Here is a 16,215-nt window from a genome sequence, read left to right as displayed (position 1 = left end):
AAGGAAGGTGAAGTGGATGCAGCGATGGTCGGTCCAGTGGAGCTTGGTGGTGTGGCTGAAGGAGACGTGGGGGCTTGCCGAGAAGATGGTGTCAAGCATGTGGCCGGCGGAGTGGGTGGGTGTTGTGACGAGTTGTCTGAGTCCGAGGTTGGCGAGGTTGGCGATCAGGGTGGTGGAGTTGGTCTCGTTGTTCTCAAGGTGGATGTTCGGGTCCCCGAGGAGGATGAAGTCTGTGGTGGCGAGGGTGTGTGTGCTGACGAAGTCGGCGATGAAGTCGCTGAACTGTGGTCGGGGTCTGGGGGGGTCTGTAGACAAGGGTTCCTCTGAGGGTGGTGTTGGGATCGGTGTGTATCTGGAAGTGCAGGTGTTTGGTGGTGCAGAGGGTGTCGTCGGTGCTGGTCGAGACTCTGAGAGTGTTCTTGTGGACGATGGCTATTCCTCCTCCTACTCCATTGGTGCGGTCCCTGCGGGTGATCTTGTAGCCTTCTGGGATGGCTATGGCGATGTCGGGTGCCGAGGAGGGGGTCAGCCAGGTCTCCGTCAGAAAGGCAACGTCTGGGTGGTTGAGTCGAGTAGGTCCCAGAGTTCGACGGCATGTTTGCAGGCGGAGCGGGTGTTGAGAAGAATGCAGTTGAGGTGGTTGAGTTCTTTCACGGTGGGTGCGTTTGTGGATTGCAGGCTGGTGTAGTTGCAGTTCCAGCAGCTGAAGGGCCCTTGGGTGTGCTTCGGGGCAGCCCGGAAAAAGGTGCGTGATCGTCCGGTGTTGAGTGCGAGGAGGGTGCTGGCGTCGTATCCGAGGCAGGCGTCGTGGCGTTCGCGAGGGCCAGGGGTTCTGGCACTGGGCGTGGACGGGCGATGACGGGCTTGTGTTGCAGACATCTGTGTTGAAATCAGTGTAATTGAGTTCACTGTAAAATCCAATGAACCTTTTTTCTTTTTTGTATAACACTCATATATATTTAACATGCCTATACAGATATGGCCAACAGTTTAGCATCCAAATTGAATGTTCTACATCTAGGTTTAGAAAAATTGAAGTAACTGTGCATTTAAATGCAGAATAATTACTGTGCCGTTTATCGTGAGCAAGGCTCGGACAAGCCGAAAGGCATTGATCATATCTTTTGCCAAATAAACCTCACTAAAGGAGCTGTCGGAGTGCTAATCTCTTCTTAAGTAGGAAAGCTGAAGGATTTAGAAGCGCGCTGGGGGCGTGAACTGCGGCACAGCTGGTTTGGAGCGCTGCAGCTTTAGCGTAAGGGCAATTTCTAGGGTTTAGTGGTGGGTAGAGGTATTGGTGACAAGGGCTTTTTTCAGGGATTTGGGGTGGCTATAGGTATTGGATAGTAAGGGTGTTTTCAGGGTTTAGGTTTGGGTAAGGGTGTAGGGTAGTAAGCGCATTTTTAGGGTTTAGTGATGGATAGGGATATAGGTTGGTAAGGGTGCTTTCAGGGTTTAGGGGTGGGTAAGAGTTTGAGGGTGGAAAGGGTATTTTTAGGGTTTGGGGGTAGGTAGGGGTATTGGGTGGTATGGGTGTCTTTAATGTTTAGACATGGGTAAGGATATAGAGTTGTAAGGGAATTTTCTACTTATCCCCTTATATCATTTTTTTTTTAAATGCAGGGTCAGAGAAATTTCTCTCTTGTCATCTTAAATCTGAATGTTTGGATCTCCAGTACTAACTATGAAACCGCTTATAATAAAAGGATGACAGAACAAAATGGCTTCCTCATCCTGAGGAGATTCCACGGATTTCAACTTGCCAAGATATAATAAAAATAATAATATTAACAATAATAATTCATATTTGTAAACTGCAGCCATATCACCCCTTAAAGTTTCAAGCCACTGGGGGCCATTGGGCAAATTAAGTGAGCTATTGCCCAGAGTCACATGGTGCTGAGCTGAGCTGCCACCAGCGATCGAACTGTGAGCACCGAGCTCTAAAGGCACCGCTCTGGCCTCTGCGCCACACCTCAGTGTATATATATATATATATATATATACATATATATATATTTTTTTATACATATATATATATATATACAAACATTAACCCTTTGAAGCCCATGTTGCAACTTTTTAAAATGCTTATACCTCAAAAACTACTGAACTAATTAACACCAAATCAACAAACGCATGCTTTCTGAGAAAAAACCCAGTTTCTTTTCATGTTTGGTGTGCATTTATTCAGCTTCATGGACTGTGTTGCCAGACTACACAAAGCAATTTTCAAATTTCAACCAAATCTGTCAATGGATTACTCAAATCAAAAAATGCATTTTCTGTAGCAAGAGTGGATTAACTATAACACATGCTATTTAGAGCCACTTTGCTAATCAACACACATTTACACATCTATTAAAACAATGCAAATGTCAAATTTCAATTTAATTTCAAAGTACAGCTTAAAACAGATGAGCACATAACAGTTTACTGCCTAACAGTTTGAATGTCACAGTAACATTGCTCAGGGTCACATCTCACCTAAATGATACTTTATCTAATTGTAAGAATTTAAATATATCTGAGTGCTAGGTAAATACCTTATTTTAAAACAAATACAAATCAAACAATACCAAGTTAAAAACCAAAATATACAGATGCGCAAATTGTAATATGTTTTTTATTAAAGTAGGTGACACATTAATGATAAGACATGCAATATCCATCCAGAGTAGTCTAGTACTCTAATTTATTATATCATATGAATGGAGAATGCAACTGTGAAGTTACATTTGAATATATCACATGATTGCACATTGAAATCATTTTGTAAATTATGAGATGCGTTCAAACTTACCCAAAATAGTGCCCAATGTGAGCAGTTTCACTCCTTTGAATTCAATGTCTGCAGCAAATTTATACTTAAGTTTGGACAGTTGGTCAACCTGAAGGATATTAATAGAACATTTATCTATGTTGCACATTTTTAACTAGTTTGTGTTTTTAAGAACTACTTGGCAATGAGGTTGGAATTCAAAATATATATATATTAAACGCAAAAGAAACATTGAAATAAACTAGTAACAATAAGTTCACATTTGTATTTCCCATTCCTACTCTTAGTGCAGCCAAATTGCATTGCTTTGCTTAACTGAATTGGAAAGCATATATTTTATTGTGAAGCATCTCACAATCACTTAAAGTGTTACAACTTCATCTGAAAATTATATAAGTAAGCTTTACTATCATTTTAACTGGTGAACTCAAAAAAGATGATTAAAAAGAATTGGACGAAGACTGAAAATGTATTCAAACTCATTGGCTAAATGGGAAAGAATATTGCCAGCATGAGTACATTTTGGATATTTTTCATTCTAATACAAAAGGGCAGTGCTACATGTCATTTTACTCATGCAAAGAATGTGCTTAATATTTGTTCTTTCCTCACAGGAGATGGATTAATATTTGGGGGCCGTTTAAGAAATTTAAAAAGATGTGAATAATTACTCATGTATATATTTTCTTCTATCATCTAGATGTAAAATATCACTTTTTTGCTATTCAACATTTACAAGATGAGGATTTCTAATGTATTTCCTTACCTCTCTCCACCCACTCAATTGAGGGTGTTAAGCTTTGGTACAAATATGGCAGACGGATGTACTATCTACCTTGTTTCTAACTTAGGGGTTCATTATGATGGTGGCCGGACTTCAGTTCGCCCCTCATCATTACAGATTTGGATCGGCCGCCTATGAGGCAGCCTCCCCACATTCTGAATCACGATGCGACTGCCACCACTGCCGTCACATCGCCTATATTTTGCATTGTGGCGGTGATGCGGTCAGCAGCCCCAGCCACAATGCAAAATAAAGGGTGCAGAAACGTTCCTCACTACGTGGCAGGAACCCAGCAGTGCCTGCCACATTGTGCAGAGAAATGTAGGGGGGCACCATAGGTGCCCCCTAGTGTGCATCTCCCTGCCCTAGGGATTAAGGGGAACCCGCTACGGGAGCCCAAATCCATTTTCACCATTTGTTTGGTGGTGGTTTGTCTGCCGCAAAGCGAACGGAGGAAAGGGATATCATAATCCCTATAATTTGGGCTATGTTTCTGTTCCGACAGGTGGTCGGAAAAGGACCGCCTGTCAGAACCGAGGTGGACAGTCTTTATGACCGCCATGCTTACCCAATGATTGTCCCCTCCATCAGAATATGGCGGGGGAAAACAGCAGTATGATGATGGAAGGCCCGCTATTGCCCGGCTGTCGTGGCGGGCCTTCCGCCATCGTATGAGCCCCTTAGTCTTTTGTCAATGTATATAATTACTTTGCAAGTATTTTGCTTTTGATTTAACAATCCTATTAATACTCACATTGTTAATAATCAAGATTTTTTTAAAGTGGCATTTAGAGCACTTTCTGTTTCATTTGCTGACAACAAGAAGTAATCCGAAGCTCAAAATGCTTCTCTTCTCAAATGCATTAAAATATAGCACATTCCTACTTCCCATCCAAATTGTCTGATGTGTTAGATGACATTAGAAAAGCTAAAATTAAATTAACCAAATTAGCTACATCTCTGCTTGCAATAGTCATCTATATATTAAATCTAACTTTTATCCTGGCATAAACAAGACTGATAAATTACTGGACAATTATGTAAAAGTGAAAATGGAATGCAAACATTATTGAAAAGAATGATAATTCTGCTGTGGTTTAACTTCAATAGCTCTAATATATTTGGAAATGTTTATGAAACCCTCTATTCTGATAATACTAATCCCATACATTGAAACATTTTTCTCCAGTATTCCAAAGCCTAACCCTTAAGAAATATTGAGTTGGATCAATTATAGCATGAGATTTCCTTAGAAGAAATTATAGTTGCTATTCATTCAAAGAAATATCTAAAGCACATGAATGGGAGGTCTTACCATTGACCTTTTTCCCCATTCTTCGTTCTTTTTGCATCCACATTAGTGGAATGATCCAGCATATTTCCCCATAATTCCCAGGCTGGTGGTGCCTTTCTAAATTACTTTATTGCTTTCATTCCGAAACAATTTAAGGATAAAGGTTTTTGTGAACATTACAAATCTATCCCTTAATTACGTGACTGTAAGATATAAACCAAAGTCATAGCTACCTGTTTGATGTCCCTTATTGCAAATATTATTAAAACTGATGAATCCAGATTGAGAAGATTACCCTCAGATAATGCTTGCATATTTTGTAATATTATTTTTAATGCACCATCATTCAATTTGGCCATGGCAGCAATCTAATTAAATGCTCAAAATTCTTTTGACCATATTAATTGTCAGTATATATTTAAAAACCTTCATTGGTTTGGATTTTCCAGTTATGTTTTAAAATTGGTCAAGATACTAGTATATTCTAATGCTAGCACAAGTATTGTTTTATACATAATGATTTATCTACTTTCCCCTTCAATATGCTTTGCCTAGAACACTTTCTATAAAAAATAAGATGTAATCCTTTATTGAAAGTATGAAATATAAATGCTTTCAAGTAAAAGTTTTGGATTATGCTGATAGCATTCTCATTTAAATGTCAAATCCGGTAACATCTCTAGCACCCTTTTTAGATGGTATTTGTTAGACCTATCAGCCTTAGGGTGGCCTTGCCCCAAACTTTTTGGCTTCTTCCTCCATTTTTGCTGAGCCCATTTTCATTAGCCTTAGGACTCTGCACACCTTACCACTGCTAACCAGTGCTAAAGTGCATGTGCTTGCTCCTTAAAACATGATAACATTGGCTTATTCTCGATTGTCATATTTAATTTACCTATAAGTCCTTAGTGAAGCGGTACTACGTGTACCCAGGGAATGTTAATTGAATGCTTCTAGTGGATCTGCAAAATTATACCCCCTACACCATCCATTTGTTAAATGATTCTATAGGTAACATAATTATTCTGTGCCTACTCCAACCACCTTCCTTTGGAGCATTACTTATAGCCTTCTTTATGTGTATCCTCACACTTTTATACTAATGATACATAACATTGACATCAAGACATACTGGCACACATGTAATGTACAATGATTTAAAAAAAAAAAGGGAAATTACTTTTGTGCACAAAAGACCCTTTTGACTGATTAATTCTAGTGTGTCCACAAATATAAATTTGTCAGACAATACAAACCATCATCACATAACTAATATTCTGAACAAAAACATTGAAAATACTCAGATGAATGACATAACTTGTAACTACATATACATTTACATGTACTTATGCATTTATTCCATAGTGCTACTGTTCTTGACAATCATAAGTGTTTAACAATTATCATTCTGTTTCTAGGATCAACAAACAAAAGTGTCATACGAACAAAAGTGCCGCACATACACAGTGCTCATCATAAGATTAAGCAGATTGATTTTCTGTCACTGGGGATATATGATTTTCTCCAAGTTTATGATTTTTCAGATATTATGAGGCCCATTGCGGTTGGGGCACATATACTCCTCCAGTGTTCCAGACTATAGGCGGTATAGATCCCTCAACTGTTTTGAAAGGTATTTTTTTCACTTTGTGCAGGTGTGTGTGCCCGTTGGCCACGATTACCTACTCTGACGTGTTTCAACCTTCCAGAGGACCTGTCAATTTAGTGAAGGTCTTCCTCAAGGCTGAGTGCCTTTGGGGACACTACGAAAGACATAAAAGGTACTGTGATTACTTAATGTCATGTATACGAACAACGGTGTACCAACATCATGTTGATTATCGCTGGGACCGACACCCAAACCTAACACATACTGTTGCTCTATTTTTTAGGGACCAGCCAGTTTAAGATGTGGGCAAGGTAGCAGTCATCCATAGGGGTTTCTCCCCCTTCTTTGGGAAAAAACATCTAAAGTGGAAAAGAGAGTAAGATGTAAGGGTCCTAGTTACCCAAATGACTCAGCACCAAACATGCCCAAACAAAGAAAGTGTTGGGTCTTACTTATTCTGTGGGGGCTGTGTCCTGCTGCATGTAGAGCATTTTTATCTATCAATGGTTGACGCGTTGGAATTGGATTCACTGTGGATTAAAAAGGAAATGCTCTCAAAATCCTTACTGCAGATGGAGGTGATAGTTGCATGCAACGCTTTCCTACATGTAAATGAGGGGTTAGCCTACCGTGTCTCTCAAGGTGGACCTATATCCAGCAGGAGCCCTGCTCCTGTGACGCTTCCTGTGTGCTGCTGCTCCCGTCAAAAAGGGGGACACACTACAATAAATCACTCAAAAGAGTCTTTTGTATAGAAAACTAATTTTTTATTGTTTAAAATCATTGTACATTACAAGTGTGCCGGTATGTCTTTATGTCAATGTTATGTAAGTATTGTAGGTATAAAAGTGTGACGACACACATAAAGATGTCTATAAACAATACTCCGAAAGAAGGTGGTTAGGGTAAGAAAGGATTAATTTTGTGCCCTATAGAATCATTTTACAAATATATGGTGTATGGGGTATCATTTTTCATACTACCAATGTAGAAACCCATGCCCTGTGACCTCAACAAGATCTCTCCCTGTCACGATATACACTAGTGGACCTGCATCACCAATTGTGCCACCCATTCAAGTAGCCCTTTAAGCATGTTCCAGGACTGTCATCGCAGCCTGTGAGTGCAATTTTAAACTGTCATGGCAACTGAGCAAAGTAAACCTTTTGACTGGTCCAAACTGTCTATTTTAATGCACATAAGTCACATCTAGTGTAGGGCTCTGAACAGCCCAGAAGGCAGGGTGCAGTGTATTTAAAAAGTTGGGCATGTACTTTTAAGGTTTACATTTCCTGGTAGTGAAAAACTCTTACATTAAGTTTTCACTACTGCAAGGTCTATCCCTCCCATAGGATAATATTGGAGTTGCATTATTACATTTAATAAGCTGTAATTTCCAAATGGGAACAGGTCATCAGTTCATGTTTGGTGTCTTTGGAATTGTAATAAAAAATCCTCTCTTATAGTAAAATTAGTTTTTGGGTTACAATTTTGGAAATGCCACTTTTAGAAAGTTGACATTTTCCTTCCTCAGCCATTAAGTGCCTACAGCTTGTCTGAGGGCCACATAGCTGAGTGCAGCTGACAGTTGGGGTTTGTGTATTCCTCCTAAACAACCATACATAATAGAGAACTTAGGTGTTACTGAATGGACCATCACTGGCAGGATGGAATGGCAGAGTTTGGCACATCCATACTTAACACTTGATTAGACTGTGACCTGCTTTCACACAAAGGACTGTATACCTCTGTAGTTAGTCTGGAGCCTGGGCAGGGAATGCAGGAAGCCTGAGGACTTCAAAGGAAAACCTGTAGAATGTTCTCCCACTTTAAAGAAAGAATGAGGTATAAATATTGGACCTCAGACAACAGCTCTTCAGTACACTTCTGGACCTATGGAGACTCTGCCACTAAGAAGGACTGCTGTGCTGCTGAAATAACTTTCACTCTACTAGACTGCTGCCCTGCTGAACTAATGCCTTGCTAGGCAGCTGCCTCCCTGGATTGCTACCTGGCTGCCCTGATGCTCTCTTGCCAGAGTCAGAGGGATATGGACCTGAATCCAGGGGCTCACAGAGTGACTACAAGGGCTAGTCTGCTGGCCTCCTGTTCAGGGCCACAGGGACATAACAGCTCTTAACCACTTGAGCCAGCATCCAGATCCAACTGTAGCCAGCCCCTGAACTGCAAGTGATTTCTCTCAGGTTCTAAGATGTTGATGTGGCCTCAGAGAGAGTGATTTGAGGTTTTGGGGCTGTTAGGATCCTGAATGGGCCCTGAATGGGTCCAAAATCTTGTCACTCGCCCAGCCCACCAATGCAAAGTTCTGTCAGCATGACCCTTTGCACTACAGTATTAATTGGCTGTGGGGAGCCCCAGTGCGAAGCATCAGTCCATTCATGACAACAGCAGGATATTTGCGCTACTGTGACTCCAATCCATAATGCCAGCACTGCTCTTTGTGCTACACCACACTGCAAACAGAACTCTTTTCACTGAACTGAGAAGGTGACTTTTCAGTGGGACTAATCTGGTCCCTGTATCTGAACAGCACTCCATCGTGGCTAGCCTGAACTTGTAAATTTGTCCTGGTCTCACACGACCAGATAGCTGCAAAAGGACTTTGGGCTTTCTGGCAGTATTCTCACTGAAATCTTTAAAATATCGGATCTACTGATTGGATTTTGTCATTTTGGTATTGCTTTATTTATTGGAACTTCCTCTATTTTGCTAATTTAGGGTGGGATCGTTTTTGTATAGTGTTCTTATTTTATGCACAAATACTTTGCACATTTCCTCTGAGCCTGGTTACTCTGTGCCAAGCTACCCAAGAGTTGAGCACATGAGAATTTAGGGTTTGCTTGTGACTTCACCCTGACAAGGACTGTGGTATCTGCTTGAGAAGAGTTTCACCCCCCCCTCCCCTCCCCCCTCAGCCAGTAACACAATTTCTCACAGGGTGAATGTTATTCCTCTGACTGAAGCTATTCGGGTAAACTAATTATGTTTACTATTTATATTTGATGGTTTCAATTTTACATTGACCTACCAAAGAATTAAATATCTAGATATTTGGTTTTTTTCGGATATTAAAAAATATATATATAATGTTTCCTCTCTTAAAGCTAAACTTCATAACTTGCTAATAACCTGTTAACAACATAGGATCCCTTATCACTTTCATGGTGGAATTTGGTAGATTTCATTTACATTATGATTGCTCCGGAATTCTTCAAAGGTCTCTATACGCTTCCTTTTAAAATTCCTAGTTAATTTTTCAATCAAATTGATTTGTTATATTCAAACTTTTTATGGAACAATAGGTCTTCTCATATATCAGTTTCAAAATGTAATAGACCTTAAATGGAGGGTGCTGTCTGATTTCCTGATTCTAAATCTTATCATCAATATTTTATAATTAGATAAGCTTGCTCTTTATTGCATGATTATGTCTCCTATATGGGTTTATTTTGAGAGATGCTCGCTCTTTGGTTTCTCTTTTTAATTACTTAGGTCCAGATTATGATGACGGTGGGACCGCCACCGACAGTCTGCAGCAATTCAAGAAATAGGCATTGCGACCGCTGTGGTGGTGGTCGCATCGTAATTAGGCGTGTGGGACTGCTACCTTGTAGGCGGGTGGTTCCCGTTCCAAATGTATGGTGGACAGACTTGTTTCTGGCAATCACAGAATTGATGCTGTAGTTTCTATTACAGTTACAAAAATAAGCATGTTAGTGATGTTTTTAGGTTATTTAACACTCTTGTAACACCAGCACTGTTCAACAGATTAGCTTTTATTGTTTTTGATAGATGAACATCATTACTGTTCTTCAAGACTACTTTTTAATTGTTTTATGTTGGTTACTGGTGGATTCTTACTTACATATTTTATATTGTGACACCCTTTTGTTTTCATTCTTCCATTGATTTAGTTTTTTCCATTTTCCTCTCTTTTATCATAGTTATCAATATCATCTGTATTATAACTTCTTACAATGATTTATATTTTTTGTTATGTGTTAGTAGTTACTTATGCCTTTAAAAATAGTGATCTGTAATACTACCAATTATTGTTAAAGCAGATTGATTTCAATGAAACAAAATTACATTTAAAAAAAATACACTGCGACACTTACCATACTTTACTAAAATATTTTGTACTTCATAGGCCCTGTCTATTCAAGCTTTTCATCTTTCATTACATGTCTAGGTAAATATAGGGTCACAGATCGTCTTTGAAAAGCAACATATAAACATCTAGCTACATTGATTAAGGTTGTAGTCCTTGTGATCAATTTAAAGAAAAAACTCCAACTTACGGATGCTTCTGCATATAATAGACAGGTATTTATGTGCAACCAGTGACTATTATCACATGTGCAACCCTGTATTATGTTTCTCCTCACTGAATAAGATAATCTAAGGCCCATCTAAATGCTTGCCCTACAGAACTCTGTAGGGCAATGGGAGGATGTGAGATTACATCAGAGAGTCACCATGACTCTCCACTGCATTGGTTGGATATCACAGAAAATAGAGTCATTATTTTCCAACTGGGGAAATTCAAGACAGATTGACTTTTCACCTACCTGTATGCAGATTAATGAGATGTGCTTAATGCACAGGTAGAAACAATAACAGCAAATGCTGACCATTTACTTATATCTATGAAAACTATTTAATGATACTGAACAGTAACCTTTGAGTCCTGTACCGCTCTCTTTTGATTTTAAGGATACTTAAGACCTTTAATAGAGTTTTACAATGAGAGCCTACACTACTGGCAGTATTTCAATTTTCCCCAAAATAATCTAACTCATTATTGTGTGGCCTAACCAATGGTTACATAAATCTATTAGCATTATACCTCCCAAGGTAGTAAATAGGAAATAACCAACTGAGCATGAGATAAACGATGTTGGACATAGCCTTTCTGCAATGTCGTCCCCAAACATTTTGCCTTCCTTCTCCCATTTTTTACTGAATTTGTTTTGGTTGGCATTAGGACTTTGTGCACTTTACTACTGCTATCCCCTGCCCAGTTGGTTGTCTCTGACAAATGGCCCGATTTTGGAAACCAACAACTGGTACCATGCTTGGATAAAGTGGCCAACTGGATGTCGAACTGTTGCTTAAAGCTAAACAGCGACAAGAGGGAACTAATGATACTAGGAAACTTGGCCATACACAGACCATTGGATAGTTGGCCAATTGGCATGGGCAACCTTTCTGACCCCAAATCCTCTATAAGAAATGTGGAAATTTGGCCGGAAAGTGACCTTGCAATGGATTACCAGCACATACATTGTCTGGAATCTGCTTCAGGCTACTTAGAATGATCTGGAAGATACTAGCATTGATCCCAGATCATTTAAGAAAAATCATGATTATATCCCTCATAGTTTCGCGTTTGGACTATGGCAACTCTCTTTATGTGGGCTTGCCTAGGTATGCAATAAAGATACTTCAGGTGGTGCAAAATGTGGCAGCCAGGCTCCTGCTAAAGGTTCCAAGCTATGTTTCAGTAAGAGAATCCTTTAAACATTTCCATTGGCTGCCGACTGAGGCAAGAATCAAGTTCAAGTCCCTCTGTATCGCACATAGATAGGGCCATAAATGCCAAAGGTCCAGTAAGGCTCAGAAATCTGCTATCTACGTATGCTCCAACCAGACTCTTAAGATCCTCCCAATTACATCTACTCAGCACAACCAGAGTAAAAAGGACAAGATGGGGAGGAAAATAATTTGCACACTTGGTACCGAAGCTGTGGAATGAGCTCCCACTTGACCTTAGATCACTGCAAGATGAACTCAAGACCTGGCTGTGTCCCCTCTAATGCACTAGTAGGCACAGTTACTCAGTCAGCACTCACCAGCACGGGGCAGCCCTCAGGCAGCCATGCGCTTTACAAAACCAAAACATTCAAATAAACATAAAGTGCTTGTGCTCACTCCTTGAAACATGCTATAATTGGCTTATACCCAATAGACATATTTAATTTGCTTACAAACCCTTAATTAAACTGTACTACATGTGCCCAGAGACTGTAAATAAAATGCAACCAGTGGACCTGCAGCACTGATTGTGTCACACACTACAGTAGCCCTGTAGACATGTCTTAGTCCTGCAACTGCAGAGCCTATGTAAGCAGTTTTTTAACTTGCCATTTCGACCAGGAAAAATAATTATTTTACCATGCCAAAACCTTCCTTTTTATTACATATAAGTAACCATGAGGTAGGCCCTAGACAGCACCAATGGCAGGGTGCAGTGTATTTAAAAAGTTGGACATGTACTTTTAAGTTTCTTATGACCTAGTAGAAAAAAACTCCTAAATTAGTTTTTCACTTCTGCAAGACCCATCTCTCCCATACGATAACTTTAGAGTTCCTGATTACATTTTATAAGTGTAATTTTGAAATATGAAGAGATAACCCTTTCACGTTTGGTGTCTCTGGAATAACATTTTAAAATTTTAACTTATGGTCAAGTTGGGTTTTAAATTGCAATTCTGAAAACACTACTTTTTAAACAGCTGGCATTTTCCTACCTTACATCCTTATTATGACCTGTGTAGGAACTGCCTGCCAAATCAGGAGTTTTCTCTTGTCTGGAGGGTGGTTCTTTGGCGTTTCCAGGGTGGTGCTGATGAAGTAGGCACCGCTATGGGAACATCAAAGGCAGTACCTACATGGCATGGACTGCTGCGGTCCATGCTTTGCAGGTACTGGTGCGTATGCCCACAGGGAGTTACATGTTGTGCCCGCCTGTGTGCATCCACATGTTGTTTGGCACTAGGGGCCTTGTAAGGTCCGCTTTGTTTCCTCAACACCACACTTTTCATGGCGGTCCCTCTACCATGAAAAGTGTGGCAGTGAGGAAACTCGTAATATGAAGGGTGGGGCCACAGTGGCCCTGCCAAGCATATTGTGGCCTCATGACAACCGTGTTAACGCCAGGGAATGGTTGTTCCCTGGAGGGTGTGGTGATTCCAGTGTGGCCAGACCACTCTAGTCGTAATAGGGTGCTCGGGAGCCTGGCGGTTCGTGGACCACCAGACTCATAATAAGGCCCTTAGCCATTTGGAGCCTGCTTCAAGTCACATGACTGGGTGTAGTTGGTAGTTGGGCACTGTGTATTCCTCCTAGACCACCACATACAATGGGAGATTAGGTGTGACTGAGTGGGCCTTCGCTGACAGGATGGGAGGCAGGAATTGGGCCCAGTCTCACTTACACCTGAATAGGCTCTGTCCTGTCTCCACACAAAAGTATGCATACTCCCTGTAGTTAGTCTGGAGCCAGGGAAGATAAGTGCACTTCAAAGGCATGCCTCTAGAGGCTTCTCCCCACTTCAAAGGCATAACTGTGTATAAAAGTAGGACCTCAGCCACCACCTCTTCAGCACACTTCTGGATCTGTGTATACTCTACCAGGAAGATGGACTGCTGTGCTGATGAAGAAGTGCAACTCTGATGGACTGCACTCTGCTGGACTCCTGCTTTGCTCTGCTGGTTTGCTGTCTGCTGCCCTCTTGCCTAGGGGAAGAGGACTGAACCTGCATCTCTTGAAACCAGAGTGACTCCAAGGGCTAGTTGGCTGGCCTCCTTATCTGAAGCCTAAGGGACATAACAGGCTTCCAACAACCTCGTACCTGCATCTGGACTCTGCAATCTGTGAGTCTACTCTGCCCGGAGTGCCTCTCCACTCCTGGACACTTGGAAGTGGGCCTACTGTGCTTGCCAGCAGAGCAATCGCATCTTCTCTGCTGATCAATGCATCCCAAGAAGAACCAAGAAATATTTATTTATTTATTTATTGAATTTTATTTTACAGAGTTTTATATAGCACGAACTTCACCCGAAGGTATCGGGTATCAGAGCGCTGTACATAGCACCAGTTGCATTACATGCGGACACATACATTTTTGTTAGGCACGGGGAGATTAGGTGATTTGCCCAGAATCGAAGGATGTTCAGCTTCTTTGCCGAGACTCAAATCCAGTTCCCCAGATTCGAGGTCGACCGCCCTAGACATTGGGCCAACTCCTCTCCACGCTGCTGTCTGGATTGGGCCCATCGCAAAGACCTGCATTGCCCACCGTAGTTCTCTGAACAAACGTATCAACCAGGCGGGGCGGTGCATCAACAGCCCAGGTTCTTGCATCTCTCGTCGAAGGCAGCCCTCATGATGACAGCGGACTACGCATCGAAGCCTTGCAGCTACTTGGAACTAAAGCATTGCCAGCTGCACACTGAATCTCTGACACCAGACTTCACATCGCAAGCCCCATCAGTGGGATCCTCAGCGACAACACAATAGCACCTCACACTGCACGCTCTCCACATTCTGGGACCGATGCATTGGTTTGACTGCATGACTCATCCTCGACCCAGATCCACACACATTCCACAACCAGGATTTAAGGTACTTTGTTCTGCTGGCTTAACTGGGTCCCTGTAGTCGGGCCGCGCTATATAGCAGTTCGCCTGAACTTATGACTTTGTCCCGGTCCGTGCAACCAGATATCCCAATAGCACTTTGTGATTCTTGGCGCTATTTTCAATTTAAACTTTGGAATTAAATATCTCCAGTTCTACTAATTCCTTTATTGTTGTTTTTTGTCTTCTTCTTAAATTAAATTAAGCTCAATTTTTCTAACCTGATGTGGGATCCTTTTTATGTACTGTTGGCATTGTTTCACTGTTTGAAGCATTGCACAAATACTTTGCCTATTAGTTAAGCTTGAGTGCTATGTGTCAATTTACCAGGAAGTGAGCACAGGTTAATTTGGGTTTTGCTTGTGCCTTTCCCTGACCACGATTGTGGTTGCTGCTTGACCAGGGCTCATACCACAGTCAACCAGAAACACAGTTTCTAACAAACAATAAAACAGAAGTTCTCCTAATTCGTTGATCACTGAGTGATGTTAGCCCTTTTTCAAGTGCACAACTTATTTAAAAAAATAAGCACTGGAGCCCATATGTTTCTTCTGAACCCCGTTGCTACACAATGCTTGGGTTGCTGAATACAAAGGCAGTCTAATCCTAATTCCTCCTCATGCCTTTTTTCTCCACCACCCTGCATTCACTGCCTCCTTATCTTACTCTTACAAGTTCATTTCCAGCTCTTTTCACTTTTTTTAAATCCATTTTTTCTTTTGTTTTTCTTCTTGTTTCTTTCTCTGTGTTTTTAGCGTTTTTGATTCTGCATCAATTAATGTTGAACATTTGTGTGATAATTCTAATTATGATTGAAGCTTAGTAGGTTAACTCAAGTCAGATCTCGATCATTATTTCCTTTGGGAGGTGTTTCAAGCAACCCTACCAATTTCACTGCAATGGAGGTATATATTTCACACATTTGAAGAAGGAATAATATTTGAAGAAATAAACAAAATAAATTTCAATCATATCATTAACCACAAACTTATGACTAAGAGACAAGTTTTAACATTCCTGCAAGTACCTGTAACAGGAACAATAATTAATTTTGTAAACAATTTCTGTGGAGGAGATGTTCATATGTTTCCTCTATTTAAACAGCATTGTGATTCCAAAAATATAAAGCATGTCACAGTGTGTTACCTGAATTGAAAGCTCTTTCCCTTCTCTGTGTATTTGAACGTGGTGTAGGTTCCTCTTTGCAAAGTTTGCTGAATCTACAGTTAGCACAATGGGGCCTTCCTGGTTCATTTGGTATCGTACCTGCAAACTTCCTTAGAAAGATCAAATAAAAAAAAC

At 40.7% G+C, this 16,215-nt stretch overlaps 1 protein-coding gene across 1 annotated transcript in view; it reads right to left on the bottom strand.

Annotated features, from left to right (window-relative positions):
• LOC146861608 (contactin-associated protein-like 5) overlaps nt 1–16,215 on the bottom strand; it is a 1,183,739-nt gene that overhangs the window by 154,495 nt on the left and 1,013,029 nt on the right. The window contains exons 20-21 of the mRNA XM_085646457.1: nt 16,060–16,190; nt 2,804–2,891 (exon numbers count right to left, since the gene is read on the bottom strand). Coding sequence (XP_085502583.1) covers nt 2,804–2,891; nt 16,060–16,190 — 219 coding nt within the window. The remainder of the gene's footprint in view (nt 1–2,803; nt 2,892–16,059; nt 16,191–16,215) is intronic.

The sequence above is a fragment of the Triturus cristatus genome, chromosome 3_1 (assembly GCF_964204655.1).
Source record: "Triturus cristatus chromosome 3_1, aTriCri1.1, whole genome shotgun sequence".
NCBI classification, from domain to species: Eukaryota; Metazoa; Chordata; class Amphibia; order Caudata; family Salamandridae; genus Triturus; species Triturus cristatus.
Note: the sequence above shows the minus strand (reverse complement) of the source record. Positions and strands in the feature narration are given on the sequence as shown.